The 22,784-nt window shown below is 44.4% G+C and overlaps 1 protein-coding gene across 2 annotated transcripts in view; it reads right to left on the reverse strand.

Annotated features, from left to right (window-relative positions):
• Nucleotides 1-4,212: 4,212 nt before the first annotated feature.
• The window catches only part of AQP9 (aquaporin 9), a 42,383-nt gene continuing 23,811 nt past the window's right edge, over nucleotides 4,213-22,784 (reverse strand). Inside the window, exons 3-6 of one of the 2 annotated variants that reach the window (XM_008521807.2) lie at nucleotides 18,118-18,255; nucleotides 16,564-16,682; nucleotides 10,807-11,024; nucleotides 4,213-6,154 (exon numbers count right to left, since the gene is read on the reverse strand). In XM_008521807.2, the coding sequence (XP_008520029.1) occupies nucleotides 5,980-6,154; nucleotides 10,807-11,024; nucleotides 16,564-16,682; nucleotides 18,118-18,255 (650 nt within the window). In that variant the 3' untranslated portion in view covers nucleotides 4,213-5,979. The remainder of the gene's footprint in view (nucleotides 6,155-10,806; nucleotides 11,025-16,563; nucleotides 16,683-18,117; nucleotides 18,256-22,784) is intronic. The other variant, XM_070579054.1, reaches the window with a different exon arrangement.

A 22,784-nucleotide genomic window follows, 5' to 3' on the forward strand; every position in this document is an offset into this window, starting at 1 on the left:
TAGTGGAGAATAAGAGAAGAGCTTCTAACCAATTCTAACATCCTTACTCCATAGTTTCAAATGACAACACGTTATAATGACATTGATAATAATAACAATGGCAGCTACTGCAGCAGCAACAGTTCACGTTTAGTGAATACAAACTATGAGCCTGGAACTGCTTTAAGAGCTTTACGTTGATTATTTCACTATTAAGATCCTCACTTAATAGATGAGGAAACTGAGGCTAAGTAACTTGGCCACTGTCCCAGCAAGTAAAATCCTGAGGAGCCAGGATTTGAATCCAGAGAGTCTGATTCCATAATCCATTCTTTCAGTCATTCAACAAATATTTATTGAGCAGCTACCATGTTCCAGGCCCTGGGGTAGCAGTGGTGAATAAAAGAACGAAACTTCCTGCCAGCGTAGGGCATCTATTCCAGTGGGAGGAGACAGACAAAACCCATCATGCTTAACAAATAATATGTGTATTTTAGAGACAGTAGAAGTACTTTAGAAAAAATAAAGCAAGGAAGAGGAGAGGGAATGACAAGGCTGTGAGAAAGACCTGACTAATATGGTGACATTTGAGCAGAGACTTGAAGGAGGTGGGGTGGTCAATTTCAGGCAAGAGAAGCATCATGTGCAAAGGCCCTGTGGCAGGAGATTTGCTTGGTGTGTTCAAGGATCAGGACAGAGGCCCATGTAACTGGAGCTGAGGACAGACAGGGAGAACAGTAGAGGCGTGGCTAGCGAGGTCAGAGCCTGTGATGCTTTGAAGGGCATTTGGGCTTTTAGTTTGAGTGGGATGCGGGCTACTGGGGTGGAGGCTTGAGCAGAACAGGGACCTTACCTAAGAATCACTCACGCTACTGTGTTGATAACAGGCTGCAAGAGGTTAACCGGAAAGTAGGGAGCCCAGTGAAGAGGCTCTTCGAGGACCCAGGAGACATCCCAGTGGCTTAGACCAGGGCTGTGCGGGGGAAGAGGTCAGATCTGAACTATATTTTGAAGGTAGAGCTGACAGAATTTTAATTAATAGCTGATGCTTTTACAATTCACATTTACAGTTGCTTGAATTTGAAAATGAAGACCTTCTCTCTGTCCAATTAAACCAGGAACGTTTTACCTGCGGGAGATCGTGAGCCTGAGGGAGCGAGTCAGCCTGGGAGGAGCCTGCGCGATGGGAAGCGTGTGAGTCTTGGCTCAGGACGCGGGTGACCAGTCTGCCCCGGTGATGACGCTGACTCCCTGCATCCCAGAAAACCCCGGAGCCCAGAGTAAACTGGGATGATTGGTCACCCTACTCAGACATGTGGTTTGTGTTACACCTCTGCCACTCTTCGCTCTGGAACTCTGTGCAAATCATTTAGGCCCCTGAGCCTCAATTTACCCATCTCTAAATAGGGATGATAACCTACTTGCCCGGCTGATCTGAAAGTCTTATGAGACACTGGATGTGAATGTGCTTTGTAAACGGTGAGACATTTATATGCAAATAACATACTAGGCGTTTCTGGAACTTACCGTGCCCAGGCCCGAGGACCTCCCCGCTTCCCTCTCAGGTCAGGTCAGGTCAGGAAGCCCCTCTGCTGCAGGGTGCTTGAGAAGGGAGAAGGACGACCCCCACGGCCCCAGGCCTGGCCTCTGGAGTACCCCTCACGACTTCCAGAACCCCCCCGGCTCTCCTGTGTCTCTGTCCCTAGTCCGGGGCTCAGCCTGCCTTTGGCCTTGTTTCCTGAGACCCCACACGCGGGGAGCCGAGGGCCGCGTGGAGCAAGAGACGGCGGTGTGACTGCGCTCTGGGCCACCAGGGGGCGCCCGGGAGGAAGGGAGCGGGCGGCAGGGCCCACTCACCCCTTCGGCAGCCACAGAGCCCAGGAAACTTGCGGTAGCCCGCGAAAATGTTCTAACACCGTATGAAAAAAGTAGTATAATCTAGCTAGCCACCAGTGCAGTCATAAAATATCATTTATACAAGAAGTTTTCTGGGACGGAAGGGGCGCACGAAGGCAAAAGCGCTTCAAGTCCACAAAAGACATAACGCATCCCTGGAGGGAGATGAGTCAAACCAGGCTCGGGCAGCATCTCCGTCCTCACACGGTTCCATGGCTTCTCTCAGCCAGTTCAGTTCATTTATTCATGTTCTGTTTATATGGCGGCCTCCTTTTTATTCGTCTAGAGACAGCTCCTTTTGGGTAAGAGCTACTTGGTTTCCAGCCACAAGAGAGAGCTTGGGAGGTAGTGAATCAGTCCATCGATCTACCTAGCTACCTTATCTATCTGCCTATCTAGTATCTGTGTATGTGTGTAGTATCTGTGTATGTTTGTATCAGCTATCTACCTATTTCTTTTTAGAGAGTCAACCAGGAAGCCTGACCAGGACTACCATTGCTTCTCTCCATGCCGTGTGGTTAGTAAACGTGTTATCTTCGAGAATTTAAACTCCCACTTTAAGAATGGATGTACAACATCGGTTTGGGGATGTTTGCTGGGTTGAGCAATTCTGTTTAACCCGTCTAGTTCATTTGTTAAGAAGTCTTTGGAAAATTACCTCAGATTGAACTAACATGGCCTTTGGAAGTTTCTATACACGAAACTTTTATAAAAATGTTCATGAACAACTTGTCCCAAATCCTTTACTAATGGTTTTTTACACTGTGTTCTGAGGATCCTCTCAACAGACACACACACACACAGATACACACACACACACACACACACACACATTTCTCTTCAGAGACCCCTCAGTGGCTGCTTGGGGGGGGGGGGTTGTTAGATGACATCACAGGCGGGATGAAACTGCCTTCCTGCCCCACCCTTCCTCTGTTTAGAGCAGCCCTGGTTTACTTGTGGGTACCACATAAGATTTTAGTTGAACAATAGCTTCTGTGGCTAAATAAAACTTGTAAACCATTCTTTATAACTGGAAGTTGTAATTCTTTTTCCACGACGATATTTTCAGGTGCTAACATAACTTTAAAAAAGACGTGTGTAAGCAATTTAAAGAAAATAATTTATGTCTTCAGCATCAGATTTTTAAATGTGAAATTTTTACTCATTTATCCTGTTCAGTAGCTGAATATTTACTCTGGCTCTTGCTGCTTAGAAGAGTCCTACAACCTTTGACCTGCTCTGAGACCTCAACTGGCTGGGGAATCACAGAGAAATTCTATTTTTGGCATTAAAATAAAAGCTTCTACTAAGTTTTAGGATTGACAAGGAAGAAAGGAGAGGGGGGATGTTGCAAGTCTAGCTTCTAAGGATCTATTTAACAAATAGGTGAGTTGGCTCTCTCTAACTGACTTCTTATACAGATCATTCAGCCTGACAGAACTTCCTTTGATAAGAACCAGACACAAGCAAACCCACTGACAAACTGGGGGAGGGGAGGACTTGAGCGTGAGCACCGGGAACAAGAGGACTTTTTTTTTCCAATTTAAAAAACCTTCCTGGGGTTGATTTCCTTAAATGTACATTTCCTCTTCCTAATCCTAGTCATTAATCACCAAATAGTGTTTAATGAGCACCTGCATGGATCATAGACTTGAACCAATGTGAAAACTCAAATTTGGGGTTGCCTCTACCTCTGATAATTATAAGCCACCCCCAGGGTCTGTTCCCGACTTGTTTGGCATCTCTGTTGTTGGCAGAACTTGAATCAGGGCACTGGATTTCAACATCTTCTCTTACTCCTCTCCTCACCTTTTCTCGATCCTAGGGTCTCTCAGCCTCTGCGTTATTGACATTTTATGCTGAATAATTCTATGTTTCTGGGGAGCTGTCTTGTGAATTGTAGGATGTTTAGCAGCATCCCAGACTTCTACCCACTAGATGCTGGTAACACTCCCCCCCCAGTTGTGACAGCCAAAAATGTCTCCAGACATTGCCAAATGTCCCCTTGCAAGGGGAGTGGGTGGAAGTGGGAAGGGAACAAATCTGCCCACTTTTGAGAACCACTGGTCTCTAATCTGTGAGGATTCTCAAGATGAGAATCCCATCAGGAATTATCTGGCCACCGCAAGAAGTAGTTCTCAAAGAAACCTTAGACCCAAGCAATTTAACCAAGTCAATGTTCTCAACCCCGGCTACACATTAGACTCACTGAGATAGCTACAAATGACCAACTGGGGGTGAGTATTTTTTAAAACCTCCCCTGGAGATCTCAGTTTGTAGACAGGATAGACAACCTCTGAACTAAGTGTTCTTAGCAGTCTTAGTATTTATACAAACTTTAAAAAAAAAACCCCAATTTTATTGTAAATAGGAAATATCCAGGTAGTTTCAGAGCAAGAAAAAAATTGCATATGTTGGTAGATTACAGAACATAAGCCACTGGAAACATGTCATATGTGCTTTTTGCTGTTCTGTTACCATCAAAAAGCAGTTGGGAAACTGAATGCCTCTGGGAATGCTGGGCTTTGTAACAGTTTGGCTGGAGGTGCATCACTCGATGTAGAGGAGTTCCTCTGGTGTTTGTAGCTCACAGAGATGCTTTTGACCAAAGTGATATCCATCAGAGAACTTCACAGGCAAGAGGTTGGCCAAGAGGAAAGTCCTCAAATGGAATGTTTGGGATTGGCAGGGAAGGGAGGTCAAGGCTTGGCAAGACCAAAGGTGGGCTAGGAAGGGAGGCCTCGTGGTAATATTTTTCAGCAGATGAAAAATATGATCAAATCACTCCCTCTTTCCTTTGTTAGCGCTTCAGTAACAGCAGGAGTAACTCCAGACAGTGAAGGTCTTTATATCTTAGGATCCAGGAGAATTAGGTTTAGAAGGTATGTATGTTCTGGCAGCTGCCAATCCCACTTCGTCTGGACAGCCAGGAAGGTCTGGCCAAGATTCTCATCAGTTATTGATCTTCTGGAAGGTGTAGGATGCATTAGACGATGTTCAACTTTCCATGTGACCTTAGGCCACTCACTTAACTTCCCTGAGATTTTGGTGTTTTTATCTGAAAAATGGGCAGCATGGTATTGACCTCACACAGTCACTATGAGGATTAAGTTAGATAATGCGTGTGAAAGTGCATTGTGGATTATAAAGCCCAACAGGTATATTATCTTTCCAGGGACTTTCTATCCTGAAGATTACACTAGTCCAGGAGCCAGTGGCTTTCAGTTTTGGCTTCTAGGAGGTGTATAGAATAATGGATGAGTGTAGCCGTTGACTTAAGTTGTGAAAAGTCTGTGCTCAAGTGGGCAATTAGGAAAATACATTTGAGCTAAAAATACAGAGTGATGTATTTTTCATGACGGAGGTTATGATTACATTTTAGGTTATTATATACTAAAGACCAAGAAATTCATTGATGCCCTCTAAAGTGCAAAGAGCAAGAGATTAGTCTGATAAATGGTTTCCATTAAAAAAAATTCCATTTGGTTTCCGAAATTTATCTTGTCTCCTGGGGTTTCTGAGTGCCACAGTGTCCTCCTCCTGAGCTGCATTCTACTGCTTTTTACATCCCTAGGTCTGTAGAATATCAATATTTATGCAAATACAGAGGCACAACATAACTAGAGAGCTAACCCACTATGTCCCTATTCGTGGATATGTAACTGAAATCACTGTTTTGTCTTTTAGTTTAGTTTTGGTTGATAGAATGTAATCTTTGTGGGTGTTGAATAAAAGGCTTTTGGTGATGTTGTTTCATACAGGTAATGCAGCTGAGACCATCCAAATAAGTCCATGGTCAAGGTTCCAAGTTATTAGTGCTCGCTTAGTAATAAGGACTCCCATCAAAGGATGAAATAAACAGGGCAGGAGAGAAGGTTGTTTCAGGGGACAGACAGTCAGTACTATTCTGGGGGACGCTGGTAGAGAAGAGGTCAGTGTTTTCAAATCTTCACTCAGATGCTTTTCCAAATAGGTGTCCCACATGGTTAGCAGAGAAAATTGGGCAAATCCACCCCAGTCTTATGAAAACACAGACACCTGGATGCCATCTTCCTGAAGAGAACACCTGCTCAGCCAGTTGCAAACCCAGAACAGAGCACACTCCTACATTATCACATTAAGTTCATATTTCTCTGGTCTGCCCTCAGATTGTTCTGCCTCGAAGTCTGAGTCAGGGTCTGGGTGGTGGATTTCAATGACAAGAACATAGATGAGGCCCCCAATGGAGGCACCAACCAGAGGGCCCACTACAGGAATCCACCAGAAGTAATTTCCAGCCCTGCAATCAAACAAGAAATCAGTGATACACCACTTCGCCTTCCTCCTGGTATTACTGCTAGTTATTCACTATCCAGCTCGTCTTTCTCATGCTCATGGCCCCCTTGTAACCCAGCAAGAGCTAAATCTAAGGGCACTCACTGTAGCTTGGTAACCATCATCCTAGATTTTCCGGTATACTTGATTTCAGATGATCTATTCCATTGTCATATTAGTACTTGTGAGAGAATATGTCCCATTTATTTTCCTTTCGGAAAATCTAGTCTCTGAACCCAAGGTCAAAATTGAGGACATCTAGGGAAAGTTCAGGTCGAATATTCAGGAATTGCCTTTCCCTCATCCCGAAATAATGAGTCCTGGGGATTATGAATGAAAAGGAGATGTGAAGAGATTCTCAGACATCATTGGTCTATAAGGGCAATCACAAAATAAACAACCAAGAGATGTTTGTCAATGAATGAATGAATTAAAAAACTCAAAGGTGGTTATAAAATTACTTACTAAATATAATTTAACTCGGTGCTTATTTTTTGAGGTTATGGTTTAAAGTTACTTGCTGATAAGGCTTTTGTGCCATGATTCTCTCTCCCCTCCAGAAATCCTCAGTGTCAGCACGTCATATTAAAGGTATAATTCCAGGAGAAAGCAAGTGCCCTTGTGAATTGTCACCAATCTTTTTCTGGAGACAAGAAATCTATTTAAAGAACTCTAAAGACAGGACCATGAATGCTCAGAAGCAAGCAAAACTATGCAATATATTGTTTAAGGCTATGTAAATTTGAGATAAAACTTTAAAAGCAGGAGAATGATGAAAAAAAATTCGGGATATTGTGGAGGAGGCAGAGGAAGCAGGAGGAGCACAGATACGTGAGGATTTCAAAGTGTTCTAGTCGGGGGAAGGAGTCATGGCTGTTCTTCTCATCGTTACGCTTAATAACTACACATATGGTCCATGAGGGCTTTTGTTTGTATCAAATTTTGATTAGAAAGGATAATAAAGGAAATAAGCACAAAACAAGAGGCCTGTCCTAGAATTCATGAGACCTAGTTCTAATCTCGGGACTGTCTAGAAGGTCTTTGAGCAAGGGTCCCCTTCTCTGAGCTTCCTTCTGCCGTCTGCACGGTGGTCCCTTCCACCTGGATCACCCAAGCACTGTCTTAGGACATCAATCTTAGACCACAAATGCAGGCCCCAGGGAAGAGCGCTGAGGTTGAGCACAGCAGCCACCAGATGTCACTCTTACTGCATGGGAGAGGGGTCGCTGCACTCTGCTGTTCTCACAGCACCCTTTCCCACACCCCCACATCCAGATGGACTTTTCCATAAGAGGCATATGGCCTTTAAAAAAGAACTAGGAGACTTCCCTTCAGCGAAATACATGAAGCAAATATAAGCCACTTTATTTGGCTCATCATTTCCTTTCTTCCATCACTGCTTTATGGCAAATCTTCCACTGTCATTTAACAGATTAGGGTCCAAGATGTCTGCCAGCACACATGTCCTCCTTTCACTGGCCAGCCTTTCCTCCTTCTGTCAGAGCTGAATGCTTTGTGCCAGAATCATGTCATAAATGGAGGAGCTCAGGTGTGGTTCCCTGCCTGGCTCAGTCTAAGGTGTACACAGGGTCATTTGCACGCTATGATTTGGGGGCTGCCAGGAAAATGTCTGTGTTCATTGCTTAGGGTGCTGTCATCAGGGATTCATTCCTTTGGGTAAACTATTTAAAAAATTAACGACACCCCTGAGATCTTTTATCCATTCAGTCACTAACACCTTAATGTGCATCGGTGGAGAGAACTTGCAAGGGAAGCATCCTATATTTAACGGAAAAGCAAGAGTCAGCCAGGGTCCGTTGACTTGCCCTCCTCAGAGCCTCTGGTGCCCACTCCCCCCGTCATCCTCACTGCTTGCTGTACAGAGGCAACTGAGGATCCAAGAATAAGGCAGCCTTGATTTTAGCTGAGATCTTGGGTGTGATCCAAGCCAGCACAACTCCTGAGATCCTTACCTTGGGTAGCGAAACCTGAAAGGATGGGACACTCTAGGGACACTTATCTCTCAAAAGTTTTCTTGGGAACTTTCTGGGTGAGGATTACCAGCCAGCCTAGCTCTTATATAACTGGTTCCTGCCCCTTCTACTCTCTCCTTTTTGACCCACTTTATATAATGATGTCAGATTAGTTTTCGTAAGTTGAGGATCTAAAAATGTCACATTTCTGCCCTAAATCCTTTGCTGTTCTTCATAGCCTATGGAATAGGGAGCATCAAAACCCCAAAATTTTCATTCTGGGAGTCTAGGACCTCTATGATCTAACAGTTGCCCTTTCCAAGCTTCTTCATGCACCCTTCCAGCTAGACTGAAGCACTCGCTATTTTAACAATCTGCCTTTGTTTTAACCTCTCTATCCCCTGTTTAAGGATGTCCAAATGCTATAAAATGGCCCTACTTCCACCTCCATCATTCCTAAATCTGGAGCTGCAAATCTCCTCTCAATTCCTGGAGTTAATCAGACAGATTTCTTTAATGGCACTTGACAGCTTCAACCTTGTGTAGAAACCTGTGTTAACTCCTTTGAAATAAAACTTAAATAAAACAGTGAAGGGTAGCGATTGGGTCATATCATCTTTAGCACAGGGCCTTGAAGAAGAGATCACGTAGCTGCATGGATGAATGAATGAAAGCGTGAAGGGAAAAGACTCCAATGCTAACAAGGGACGTGGAGCTCAGAGTTTGGCATTAGGTAACCCCAGCATTCTCCCACAGACATGGTCTCTTACTATATACTTAAGGAAACAAAGAGAGAATAAGCAAGAACTCTGTTTTAGAACCACCACGATAAGCTCAAAGGGAGGCCAGATCACCTTGGGGGGGGGGGTGCATCTTTGTTCTAGGGGTCTGTGTAAAGCTAACAGAGGTGAGCTGGTGGTGGAGGCAGTGGTCTCCTAGAGTGAAACTAAGGAAGATGGGATTAAAGGAAACTCATGGGCTAATTCTGGCCTCTGGGAATAAGGAGATCTTTTGGACATATGTTTTAGATTCTCCATTGGAAGACCACAAAGCATCCTTCTCAGTTGGGGATATTTTGTTCAATCTTTTCACATTCTCCATGCACTCTTAAAATTTTTGGCCAAATAATTCTTTGTTGTGGGGATCTGTCCTGGGCACCTTAGGATGCTTAGCAGTATCCTAGTAACAACTTCCACCTCCACCCTTCCCAATGTGACAACCAAAGATGCCTCCAGGCAAACGTCCCTAGGGGCAAAATTGCCTGTAGTTGAGAACCTCTGCTCTAGGAAATTCCATGTAACGTTAGTTTCTTAAAGGTAGGGAATGTTGCTTGGTCCTCTTTGTATCCTCATCTCCTAGGACCTGTCTGGCATACAGCACTTATCCATCCATTCTTTGATTCAGTAACTTTTATTGGGACTTCCTGTACGCCAGGCCCTATTCTAGTCACTGTGGCTACAAGAGTGAAAAGCTGTCAAGGTCCCCATCGTCGTGATCCTTACAGTCTAGGGTTCTCAGTGCTTATCTGTGGTGGTCATCTGAGTGGTGTCAGTTATTTTAATAGCTTGCTTTTTGTACTGGTGAAGGCAAGGCAAACTCTCTCTTAAATAAGTCATCACGTGTGTCTGACTATATGTACAGGTCAGCATTTAGGGACACTCAAGTCTTTTGTTCTCACAGCAGACATTAAAATTTGCTCACCTGTGTTTTTTCTACTTCTCTTTCTCCACGTTAGAAACTTGTTTCCTGATAAACCACAGTGAGTTCCTTTCCGTGGAGAGATGCATGAGTGGATGGGACGGACTGCTGGGACTTTATGAGGAGAATGTGGGGAGGAATTAATGGGAAAAGTTTGTCCTGGGAGCTTGGTACCAAGTTGGCATATTTCCTCAACACATTCTGAGGAGAAAAGCATGGGGTCTTTCCATTTCCTGTGCACAGACTCTCATTTGTATCTGTCCTGCCGGGAATTTCTTACTCATACCTCTAGACCCGACTTAGCTCTCACTTCTTCCGTGGTGCTTCTCCAGCTCCCCCAGGCAGAGCTAGCCACTCCCTTATCTGTGTTCCCTCAGCACTTTGTTTTAGAGGTTGCTAGATCACTTATTACATTGCTCAAAGCTAGTGTCTTAGCTGATTTTGAAATTTCCTTGCCTAGTACAGTGACCATAGCATAAATAGTGTTCAATGAAGATCTGTTGAATAATGAAAGAATGAATGAAGCATCGCTAGCCTGGTTGACTAGAAAAAGCCCTGTAGTTGTATCAGATGTAAATTCCAGTCCTGACTTTGTCACAAGTGAATCTGTCGACAAATTATACAACCAAAATATTCACGTAAAACCATATAACAACTGAGGAACTATTATTGTTATATAGGACAGGCCTATCTCTTTTGAGTTTATCTAGAGGCTCTCTCACTGTCTCCCTGTGTCTGTGTCTATCTTTCTATCTCTTCGTCTTTCTCTGTCTCGCGTATACACACCCCAAATCACCAATCGCCAGTGAAACATTTCACACTTATGACCAGAGTATGTGCTTCACCTCCACCATCCCACTTGAGCTTTCCTGGATCTCCAAGTCAAAGCACAGCTCTCCTCGATAAGATGCGCCTGAATATTTCCCTCCCCACCGTTGTTACTTACGTGAAGACCTCAAACCCCCATCCTGCCAAAGCAGTGAAAAATCTGGGACCCAGGTCTCGAGCTGGGTTCATGGCACAGCCACTGTTCAGTCCCAAAGAGCAAGATATGACAATAATCAGGAGGCCGATGACAATGGGCTCTAGGCCTCTGGGGACTCCCAAGTTTCTGGAGTCAAAAATGGCAAAGACAATCATGAGGAGGAACATGGTGGCCACTACCTGAGGAGGGAGAAAATGTGCAAGGGGGTTAGCTTGTAGTCTGCCCACTCACCCACCTCAGATTCACCCCCTCTTGTTAAAACAAACCTAGTAATAACTAACATACTCTGGGTGAAGACACTATGCCAGGCACTCTTCTTGTCACAGCAATCCTAGACGTGGTGCTAATATCATCCTCCTTTTCAGATTAGTTATCTGCCCACGGTCACACACTTAGTCAGTGGCAGACAGGTGCGGACCCAGAGGGTTCAGCTCTGGAGGCTGTTACCTTGACCACACTGTTCTGCTAAGCTAATACCCAGCTAAATAGAAGGGCACGCTGAACAAATGGACAAAGGGGCTCATTCAAAATGGCAAGAAAAACAATGTCAGATATCAATAGATAATCGGGCAAAGGAAACGAACGGAAAATTCATAAAAGAAAAATAGAATTAAGAAACAAATAAGTGGGAAAAATGGATTTGCAATGAGAAAATGCAAACAATACCAAATGTTAGGGAAATGATATCAGTTCTCTCAGGCTTTTCTAGTAGAACTAAACACATACCGCACTTTCTAAATTTCTAAAGGAAATTCAGCAGTAATTTAGCAATATGCATTTTAAAAACCCCATAAAGTTATTTGTTCAGTTTGACCCAGCTGGATATTTGAGAACCATTCCATGGAAATAATCTAAAATATGGAAAAATCATAAAACAAACACATTCACTTATGAATTATTTATAGAACTGAAGATCTGGAAGCCACCTAAGTACATGTCAATAGGGAAATGGCTAAATTATGGGGTGCCTATTTTATAGGTTGTTATAGGGCCATTAAAACAATAAATATAAAAGCTATGGGGCCACATTTAAAAATACTTATGATATTAAGAAAAAATATACATGCATTATATTTTACATTCAAGAACACTTATAAAAGAAAAAGTGCAAGAGAATCTACACACAATGATAACAGGTATTCTGAAGCGGTGGGTTATAGCTGGTGTTTTCCCCACTTTCTATTTTCTAAACTTGCCAAACTATTATTTTACTTTAACAGCTAAATGATAGCTACTATTCCCTGAACACTTACTATGTACCAGGTACTTCATACGATTTTTCTCATTAGGACTTCGTAACAATTCATAAGATAAGTCCTATTATTATTGTCCGTTTACAGGTCGGGAAACCAGAGTAGAAGGAGGTTAAGAAACTTGCCCAAGGACACACAGCCTTTACGCAGAAGAATCAGAATGAGAACCAGGCAACTTTAGCATTTTATCTGCTTTCCAAAATAATAAGATGAAAAGAATTTGTATTCAAAGAGATATGTGGTCGCAAGAGCTCTGTTCTCTGAAAAGCCTTCCGCGCCCTCCCAGGCAGGGTGGAAGCTTCCTCCTCTGGGCTTCCATTGCCTTTGGACTTTCCTTCTATCACAGCTGTTATTACTCTGCAAGAGGGTGGTCTGCTTATTTGTCAGATTGAGCACCAGATGCTAAACTCCTAGGAGAAGGAACAGCATGGAGTTTACCCAGCTCAGCAGGGATCAATAAATATTTATTGATTGAAAGAATGATTGTTTATTAGTTAAATTATGGAATAAGCTTGGACCATATTTAGAGCAAAACAATTTAGTAGTCTTGAGATAAGATGGCCTAGAAATATGGCCATGGTGGCCAAGAGTGCTGTTGGGTGTCCACTGACTGATCATTGGCACTTTCTGGAACTCTCCTCAAGGCCTAATGAATACAGAGCTTGCAGGGCTTGCTAATGGTTGAGCACCAGCATCTTCTAACAATTGTTTTCTCTACTTAGCTATACATAATAACTGGCTTAAAACCACAGTCCTTAGAGAAATGGGAAGCCCACTTTGAGACAAGCACACAGTGAAGAAAACTGAGGAGATGATATGTGGATGAACATCAGGCAAGATATGTAAACCCTCAGTGAGGCTGAACCTCCACTGACCAGAAGACCGAGCAATTTCCTTGTGACCAAGACACCCGGTGAAATGTCTTGAGGATAGGAATTGGGAAAACACATAAAATTCTATGAGATTCCATTAGAAGAACAAAGTTGGGAGGAAGAGAGAAAGGGAGAAAGAGAAGGAGGAAGAAAAGGCCTGCTAATGGCAGAAAAAAGACCATTTGTTGACTGACCACTATTCGCCAGGGATTTTATTGCCATGGTGTATTACTCAGGTATTATTGATGCCATTTATCAGAAGACTAAACTGATGCTTCAGAAGGTTCTGAGTAACTTGTGCAAGGGCAAAAGCGTGGGGACGAGTCAAGGCTGGGACGAGTCTCCTAGAAGACTGCAGAATTCCAAGAGAGGCTCGCACCACTCTCCTGACCTTGGAGTGACCTTGTGTCAGAGATGTCCTGGCGCCCGCTAATTCTCTGGAGGAAAGAAAGGAGGAGAGCATTGCTCCAGGACTCAGCGGAGAGGGCCTCTCTCTGGGGGAAAGCACACAGGGCTGGAGTCTTCATGCGCCCCTCACATTCTCCAAACAGCCCAAGAGTATAGGGAGGTGACTGTGGATCCAAATCACAAGGAACAAAGTCATAGTCTTTTTCTCCAAGGTTTGAGAGAGAAAGTCATTCTTTCTCTCTTAGCTCCAATGGAAAGGACCTGAATTCTCATGAGAAATCACTAAAGATCCTTTAAGAGCTCTTGGCTCCAATCCTATCTTCTTCATTATAAGATAAATTGGGTTTGAATTGAATGGAAAACAGGATCCTTGAGTAACCCTGTAATTCTTACTCATCCTGAAAGCCCATTCTGAGGCACCCGCTGGGGCCCTAATTGACTCAGTAAATACCCAGCTAATTGCTCTAGTCAATGTGTGCACTCACGGCTTAACAGGTACCACCTTCTCTGTCCTTCTAAACCTGCCTAGGAGAATAGACTCCTGGCACTTTGAAGCTAGAAAGAATCACCTGGTCGATCTCTCTTTCTCTCTCTCTCTCTCTCTCTCAGTAGAGACTGATGCCCACAGAGGTAAGGGACCCGTACCATCTTGCCTTCAGTGATCTCTTCCCCCTCCTCCTAGTCTTCCCTCCTCACCTCTTTTTCTGTGTTGCTGTCCAAGTTTATGAAACAACTGCCCTCCTGCCTCCTTTCTTCAGTTGGTACCAGTTTTTCCTAGTTTCCAACTGGCTAATCTAGTCTCCAAGCTGGAAAGGATCTTAAAGGTGACATATCCCTCACTGCCCGCCATCTGGTGTTAGAATCTCCTCAAGAATCTCCCCATTCCCACTTTCTACCCCTAGAGGTCACCCAGACAAGCCTCCAAACCTCTAGCAACTATTGTCTTGGGTCAATAGGGTCTATATTTAGCCCAACCCCAATTGCTAGAAAAGCCTTTCTTTTATTGAATGTAACTTTATCTCACCATAATTTCACTTGTTTATGGACTCATCCATTCACTGAATAAATATTTATTGAGTACCTATTATGTACCAGGCATTGTACTTCCACCAAGTCTCTATGGGGGGTATACACACCAAGTCTAACCTCTTTTGTGCTTGGTAGCCCTTCAAATCTCTGAAAGCTGCTATCCTATCCTATCCATCCATCCCCCCCACTGCCTTACACACCTTCTCTAGAGCAAACACCCCCATTCTCCTCACTGCTGTGTGACGTCATTACCTTTTCGGTTCCTCTCCTTTGGTTGCATGCTCCCTTGAAGTGTGACATTTGGAAATGAGTCTAATACTCCCAGGACAGAGTAGAGGAAGACCCTCAACTACTTCATTTGAATACTGTGCTTCTATTATTGCATCTTATGATAACATTCCTTTATCTGGCAGCTACATCTCTCTGTATCTTTTCCACTGAAACTTTTCCTATCATTCTAGCTCTGTTCCTAATCACTAATGTGACCCCTACAGTCCTCTTTCCTATCTAATTATATTCAGTTTTCATTGTTCCTTTTGTTCTTATATGATCATTTTGATCTTCAACTAGATTCTAAATTCCTGGGCAGATACCGTTTACATGGCATTTTCTTCATATTATTCACTTTATCCTTACAAGTAATCTGATAAGTGCTAGCATTATCCCCAATTCGCAACTGAAAAGCCTGAAACCCGAAAATTCCAGTAATTTGCTGAAGTTACACAGGGAGCTGTGGGCAGAACTCTTATTTTAATTCATGCACTCAGACTCCAAACCTTGGATCTTCACAACTCACATTTACTTGTCCCTCAAGTTCCAGACACAGGGCTGAGCACATAGTGAGAGCTCTATGAAGATTTTTTGCCTATTTGGCTTATGGATCAAAGTGGAAAGGAAAAAGCTGAGGGCATGAAGACATAGTTTTTTCATCTGTCCGTTGAATGGAGCTGTGCAGAGTTGGCAAACTGGAAGATCTATTTAATACACATGCCCACTCTAACCTGCCCCATTGTGTACGTCCTGATCACAAGAGAAGAACTTAGAGTTGCTGGAGAAGATGTCCTTCCTTCCTCCCTTCCTCCCTCCCTCCCTTCCTCCCTTCCTCCCTTCCTTCCTCCCTTCCTCCCTTCCTTCCTCCCTCCCTTCCTTTATTCCTCTACTCTAACTGAGCAGTCTTCCTGGGACACAGTAAGGGAGGGAGAGTCTGTTGGGTTGCCAATGTTGATCCTGCCACAAAGTGACCAGAACAGTTGTACTACTGGCTCCACTACCGATGCTTAGATGCAGTTTGTTTAAACATCGATAAGGCAGAGATACTTCTGTCTACCTTGAGAGTCTGGATAAACCTATGCTCATGGAGAGAGGCACAGAGGATCCGCGATACCCTGGGCTCAACTACCACACTTCACCATCCTTGAATCGAGACCAAGATGTCTTTTCTTGTGGCCTCCACATTTAGATAATGCACACAAAAATACAATAATAGTGAGGCAAACTCCATTTGCCCCTGGGGTTGAAATGTCCAGTCATCCACTCTCTTCTGGACCTCAACTGATGTAAAACAAGTGTTAAAAAAGAGACAACAGGCCCCAAATGGGGTCACTTGTGCTAAGCCTGAGACTTACTACCCAACCTAACTGCAGTTTCAGCCTCTCTCAGGAATGCAATCTTAACCAGTCAGTCTGGAATTACCTGGTCAGCTCTCGTGAGGCAATCTGCCTGGTAGACCCCTATTGCCCTCAAAGGAAGGTGCCTGAAACAATTCGCTCTTTGCTAGCAATTTCCTTGTCCCACCTCCTTCAACCTATATAAACTTTCCGTTTTGTACAGCTCTTTGGAGCTCCTTTCTATTTGCTAGCTAGGATGCTGCCCAGTTCATGAATTGTTGAATAAAGCCAATAAGACCTTTAAAATTTACTCAATTGAATTTTTTTTTTAACATAAGCGTATGTATTGAAGAGGAAGCAGAAAACTGTCTTAGTGGTGTCAACTCCAGCAAAGGCAAAATTTGTCAAGAAAGCTTGGGTTGTGCCTTGTGATCTCTGATTTTGGAAACACAGCCTTTTCTTTCTGAGAGATCCATAATGCTCCTATGTGTTCCTCTGTTAGATTACATTTTTTCACCAAAGTTAGGTCTTTGTTGAATGTACACTTACTTGGTCTGCAAATGCATTCGCCAGAGACAAATATGGAGCTGGGTACGTTGCAAAAATGTGTGCTGTTGCATTTTCTCCCACGATGAGCAGTTTTCCACCAGCAAAGGACATGAGTCCATCTATGGAAGACAGAGCTCTGGCATGTTAGTGTACTCTGGCAGGGGCGAGGGATGCCTGTGCCAGGTCTTGTCCTAAAGAACTACTGTCAAGCACTCAGGTTCAGTGTGGCAGATCCATATCGTTTACCTCTCTTTGCTTCATAGTATGGCAGTTTTAGGGAAGCCTAGAGAAATCCCAGGATGGAGGGTCAAGGATAGAAAACCCTGGGTGCCCTTGATGGTTCACTCCAAACTTGAGCCAAATCCTTAGCCAGTGAGTCCTGAGAGCCAATCTTCTTCTGGGGGAATTCTTGGAATTTTCAAGATCGACTCAAAGCCTAAGTGGAGCTTGGGCTTACTCTAGGCAGAATTCATAATTCCCAGAGGGTTCTCGGTAACCCCTAACACCAGTCCAGAATTTGAGGGTGTTGTGGTACAGTGCAGGGGCCCTTGGAGCAAGGAGGACAGCAGTCCCCCCACACAACCAGTGTCAACCCCGGGTCTCTCCTGCCACAGCAACTGGCTCTCTGAGTTTCTGGTCTGGTCTTGAATTTCCCTGTAGTCTTCTTAGACTCTAATTCTGAGAAAGACACTGGGAAGAGGCCTCTTTCCACAATGTATTTTTCTAAGGCTTGGCTCATAGATTCTAGTTTCTAAGGGCTTCAGTTTGAGAAGTCATAGTGTATTAAGACTTACCTTGGGTTAGACAGAAGGAAATACCTTAACAGTGGATTTCATAGAACTCCAAGACATTTTAGTTTGAAGGACCTTGGAAATCGTTTAGTTCAATTCCCTCGTTTTCCAGAGGAATCATCTAGTTCAATTCCCTCATTTTCCAGGAGAATCATCTAGCTCAATTCTCTCATTTTCCAGAGGAGGAGGACCACACAGCTACTTATTTAGTTCACACAGAACTAAAGTCTGGGTCTTCGATTGTCGAGACTGTGTTTTCCCCCGAGGACTGCTGCAGAATGGAAGCCCTGGCTGTCGGACAGAGGGGGAAGATGTTCCCCACACAGCCCTTTTCTCTGCTCTGCCTCTTCCTTCAAAGACTGTGTTCCAGATTCCTACTCTAAATACTCCCTCATCATATCCTTTGCTACCAGTTAAAGCCTCCTCTCTCAGCCAAGTCAGAGAAAGTCATGGAGAAGCCACTGGCCTAAGCTTATTTTGTGTATGTTCACACTGTAGTGCTGGTTGGGCCTAAAGATAGACTTCCTTTAAGTTCTTCCCCTGTTCCCTATTTAAGCTGGGAGCATTTTCATGAAGAGGCTTCATGAATTTGCCCTAATGATAATGTTGGCCCCATTATTTAGAACCTAGAACTGTTAGAACTGCCTGTTAATTGTAAAATGCTTCCTGTTCTTGCTTTATCTCACTTTTTCCTACCAAGTAATTCTGACTGCCAAATTCTGCCCAGCTCTGCCTAACCTCTGGACTCAGGGGCCCTACTCACCATAGTAAATGCCAAAGAGGGTTGCGGCCCCCGCAAAGGCCCCCAAGAACTGGGCTCCCATGTAAAAAGGCAATTTGAACCATTTCATCCGTCCAAAAAGACACATTGCAAAAGTCACGGCCGGGTTGATGTGGCCACCTGTGAGGAAGATGAGATGATTAGGAGTGTCGGAGGGCAGGCCAGGGAGAAGTATTATGAAGAAGCCTTATCTGGAGACCTCGGCAGAACTCAGAGAACTGTAGGTGAGGAGACAGAGGCTTGGGTATGTGTGTGCCTGAGTGGGGAGGGAGGAAGGACTAATAATCTTCATGGCATCATTAGACACTGTTTAGGAAGCTTAGCCTGCTGAAAGGCGAGTCTTTACAGAAAGGAATTTGTACTCAAGTGGCTCATTTTCTATCTATCTATCACCTATCTGTCACCTATCATCTATCATGATCATCTATCTACTGAGTTTTATCTATCTATAAAGCAGCAACCCCAAAGAGATTGATGTAAACTGTTAATTTCAATATATATTTTAAAAAGTCACTAGCCATTCCTTGGTCCATGGCCAGAGGATATAAAAACAATCTTTAAGGGGAAATGCCCCTTGGTCGGTGGGCTGTGCCTCTCACTGGGGTAAGTGGCTCCGTTTATCTGAGGTGATCACAGTGTCTGAGTAGATTCCCCACATTTCCTCTGCATAAACAATGTATGGCTCTCACATCCAGAGATACAGCAACACTTCTGTCACCCCAGCCTAATCTAGAGAAATCAGCCTCCTTGATTCCCATGTACCCACAAGATCAGTTAGAGAGTTTGCTCTGTGGTAGATCAGTAATATCCCCAGCTGGCTTTGCCAGGAACAACAACATCTATTGAACACCTGCCAGATGCTGTCATAGGGGCATTACATGCACTTGATCCTTGTAAGAACCCAGTGAGATGGGTACTGCTCCAGTTAACTGTGAGGAAACTGAGGCACAGAAGTAAAGTAACTTTCTTAAGGCCATATGGTTAATAAGTGGTAGAACTAGGATTCCAGTCCAGGTTAACCTGAACTTTGGTGCCTATGTTTTTTATGTTATACCACTTCCAGAACTTCTTCACCAAGTCTATCAAGGCTTCTTCGCCTTAGTGGGCAGGAAATAAAAAGAATTTCAAAAACTATCTTTGAGCATATGGGCTCACTTCCTATGGATGAAGGATGTTCACTTAAAGAGTACAGATGACATTTTGTGTGGAGGGAGAATTACAGTCACTGTCAATGCGACCACATTGAAATGTGGACCTTTGGGTTATGGAAATCAAAAGAAGAGTGATGATGATGATGATGATGATGATGATGATGATGATGTATTCCTCTCCATTTGACCCTCCACAGAACCTATCAGTGAACCTGTTTTTGGAAGCTCTCCCCCTGTGAAGAAAGAGATGCTTTTCTCAAATTTCCAAGCCAAAGTGGGCTTGCAGTGAGGAGGGGTTCTGGCTGCAGGCAAAACCACGAGTCTTTTCTTCATGTGCCCTTGCCACTCGGGCTAATATGAGCAAGAAAATTCCAACGTATCAAAGTATAGATGACTTCCTGAAGTCTTACAAACACTTAAACTGTTTTGTTTTACTTTTAAATCCAAGACAGCCACAATTCTGGAGACTAGCAGGAGTACAGCTTACTAGGAAAGCTGGAAACAGGGGTTAGGAGATGGGAGCAAGCACGGTGGTGGAAAGTTCCTGAAGCCAGCTCTGTTCCTATTGTCCCAGAGGCTGGTTGGAGAGTAGCCGCCACCGAACCAGCCTAGAGGGACCCATTAGGAAAGGACGAGAGGACATAAGAAATCACCTCCAATCAAAGATACCACTCCTTCTATGAGTTTGCCAATCAAAGAGTTATTTCTTTAGCAAGCTCCTCTTCCAAAATAAAACTTCCCGTAGACAGCTTTATGCTTTTTAGCCCCTCATAAGCACCCTGAGGCAGGAACTCTTCTTCATCTTGCTGCAAGGCACTTCACACGTGTTCAAGATATGAATGTTGAAGAAATAAGAGGTCTGTATTCCGAGGGCTCAGACTACAAAGATCTACAGAGAGGGAAAGTTGTTTGGGGGTCAGAGAGGGTGTGTCTGGGAGGGTGCCCTGCAAAGCAGTGAGGAAAACTCTCCTTGCAGAGGTGAATGGTCGCTCCGGCTTAGTGGAAGGAAAAGGCAGAGCAGTGTAGCGGAAAGAACACGAGTGCTGGAGTCAGAGTGGGGCACTCCACCCTTGCCTTGGATCAGCCAAGGTTTTTGTGAAAATCAGCTTATTTATTTACACAAAGAGCCCGGGGTTGCAGCTGGAGACCAGGAGGCCTGAGATGAAAGTCTTATGTGAGCAGGGTGAACTCCTTCAAGGTTCTATTCTAGACAAGTCCCCTCCTGCCCGCTACCCACAGACAATTCTGTGATGGAAATAAACTTGGGAATTTGCCATTAAGCAAAGCTATTTTGCTTTTCCAGTGAATTTATATTACTTATAAAACACTACATCAAAAACAACCACGGTAGTCTAGGTACGAGTAGGCACTGTAAACACTTCGTGGGGGACGCCGCATAATTAGGGCGCTGTGGGTTCTGACTGGCGGATTGGCTGGCCAGACCACTGGCATGTTCCCAACGGAGCAGGATGCAGGAACTTCCTGGCAGTCAGGTCACGTCTTATAGATCAAAACCACAGGGAAGCTGGCCTTACCAGTCTGCGACCACAAAATGGGATCCCATTTATGTTTCAGCCCAATGTACACTGGTTGTTTTTGGAATCCTCAAAGTGGGCCTCATATGTGCCCATCAACCAGTATGTTAGCTGTAGCCACCACTGAGAAAGTCACCTCCCACTCACAATCTCTCTCTCCTGTTCCTGTGGCTGCTGAAGCCAATACTGACATTGGCGTGGATGTCATCAGTGGGCCGTTGTGTTGTCTTGCCCTGTTCCCAAAGCCACCAGTCCTCAGGAAGCTGGAACAGCGCTAGGTTCCAAACAGAGCTGGCAAGACCAGTTCCCTTTCCAGCCCAATGCTGCCTTTTATCAGTCAGGCTCAGAAACAGCTCTACTTGTATTTTGGGGTCTCAGCCTCTTGTAAACAATTTCATCAGCTCCTGACTCTCACTCGGAAACAAGCTCTAGTGAAAACAGCCCCATTAGTTCTGGGCACCCCTCTGAGCACAGGGGCTTAACCCCAGTCCAGGCCAGATGGGAAGACTCCACGCCACCCCTCTAGCTACATCGGTAGGGCCAGGGACCAATTTATCTTAAGTAAATATTTGACAATGTTCAATTTAGGGCATGATGCTGGCAAAACACTCCAAAACCAGCAAAAAATCTCCAGCTAAAAAAATAGCTGAGAATAGGCCCACATTTGTATTGCACGGTTTGTGGTAACCACACTTGTGTGAATGTAGTGGGAGCATGTAGGGGGTGGCAGAGGAGTATGGTGGGTGCTTGTTCTAATCCAGGACTGTGTTCTGTGTGTCAGGTCTGCGCTGTAATAACGCCTTGGTACAGTCGGGTGGTCCCCTGGTTATTCTTGTGCCTTAGGAAGGCAGTACTATGCTGGGATCACAGCAAAGGCTCGACAAGAGTTTGAACAGAAACAGTGCTCATGCCAAACAAATCAGGGAGTACACAGGAATCTGTAACCCAGCCTGCCCCTGGATCTGTCTGACTGTGATATGGAAAAGGTGCCAGCCAGCAAACGACCGTTGCAGGTGCCCAGCCCAAGGAGGCTCCCAGGGAGTCTGAGCAATCATTCTTCAGGGCTCCAATGACAGCATTTGTCACCAGGCCAGCTAGGTTAACTGCAGGATCCTCTGGCAGGACCATTCTGCCCAAAAGTCCTGCCTGGAATACCCTTCTCATAAGAGACCTTTTGAAATATCGTGTAATAAAGGGGACATGAGCTTTGCTGTCACATAGGCCTGGGTCAAATCTTTGCTCTGCCTCTTTACCAGCTGTGGGACTTCCAGCAATTTATTTAATTCCTCATAGCTCCAGTTTTCTCTGTAGAACGGAGACAATAACGCCTGCCTCCAAGCGCTGCGGGAGAGGAGAGAGGAGATGAAGTCGGTAGAGCACCAGCACAGTGTCCAGCATCACCAAGAGTCCTGCCTGAGTGTTCGGAGCACCCAGACCAGGTTGCTGAAAGATTCCGAGTGCCTTTGGGAACTGGATCATTTCCACATCAGCTTCCTCCTAAGTTCCCAGACTGCATTAAACACCATCATTTCATTTTGCTTCTCAGAACCTTGAGAGAGGCTTCTAATCAGCCTACCTCTCAGGGCAGAATTAGATCAAGACTTCCGGATCAGACCTGTGTGCCCATGAAAGCACCAGCCATTGTGCAATGACCTAGACTCTCTGATAGCGGTGGCTCCAGGTCCAGGGACTTGCCTCTGTTGGAGTGATCTTCACTGGGCTGTTCAGAGTATCTGGGAAACAGTTTCTAAGCATGGGGTAGAGCAAGTAAAAGATCATTTTGACGTGAAGAATATGATGCACTGGTCAGATTTAGGAATCAGTCAGTTCTGAGTTCTAACTGCCATCTCTGTCTCTTGCTAAATGTCGCCTTTGCACAAGTCACTATTTGCTGCCCATTGCAATTTATCGTCTATCAAAACAGAATCAAATAGATATTCTTGCAAGATTGTTGAGATCTAAA

This window comes from Equus przewalskii, chromosome 1 (assembly GCF_037783145.1).
Source record: "Equus przewalskii isolate Varuska chromosome 1, EquPr2, whole genome shotgun sequence".
NCBI lineage: Eukaryota > Metazoa > Chordata > Mammalia > Perissodactyla > Equidae > Equus > Equus przewalskii.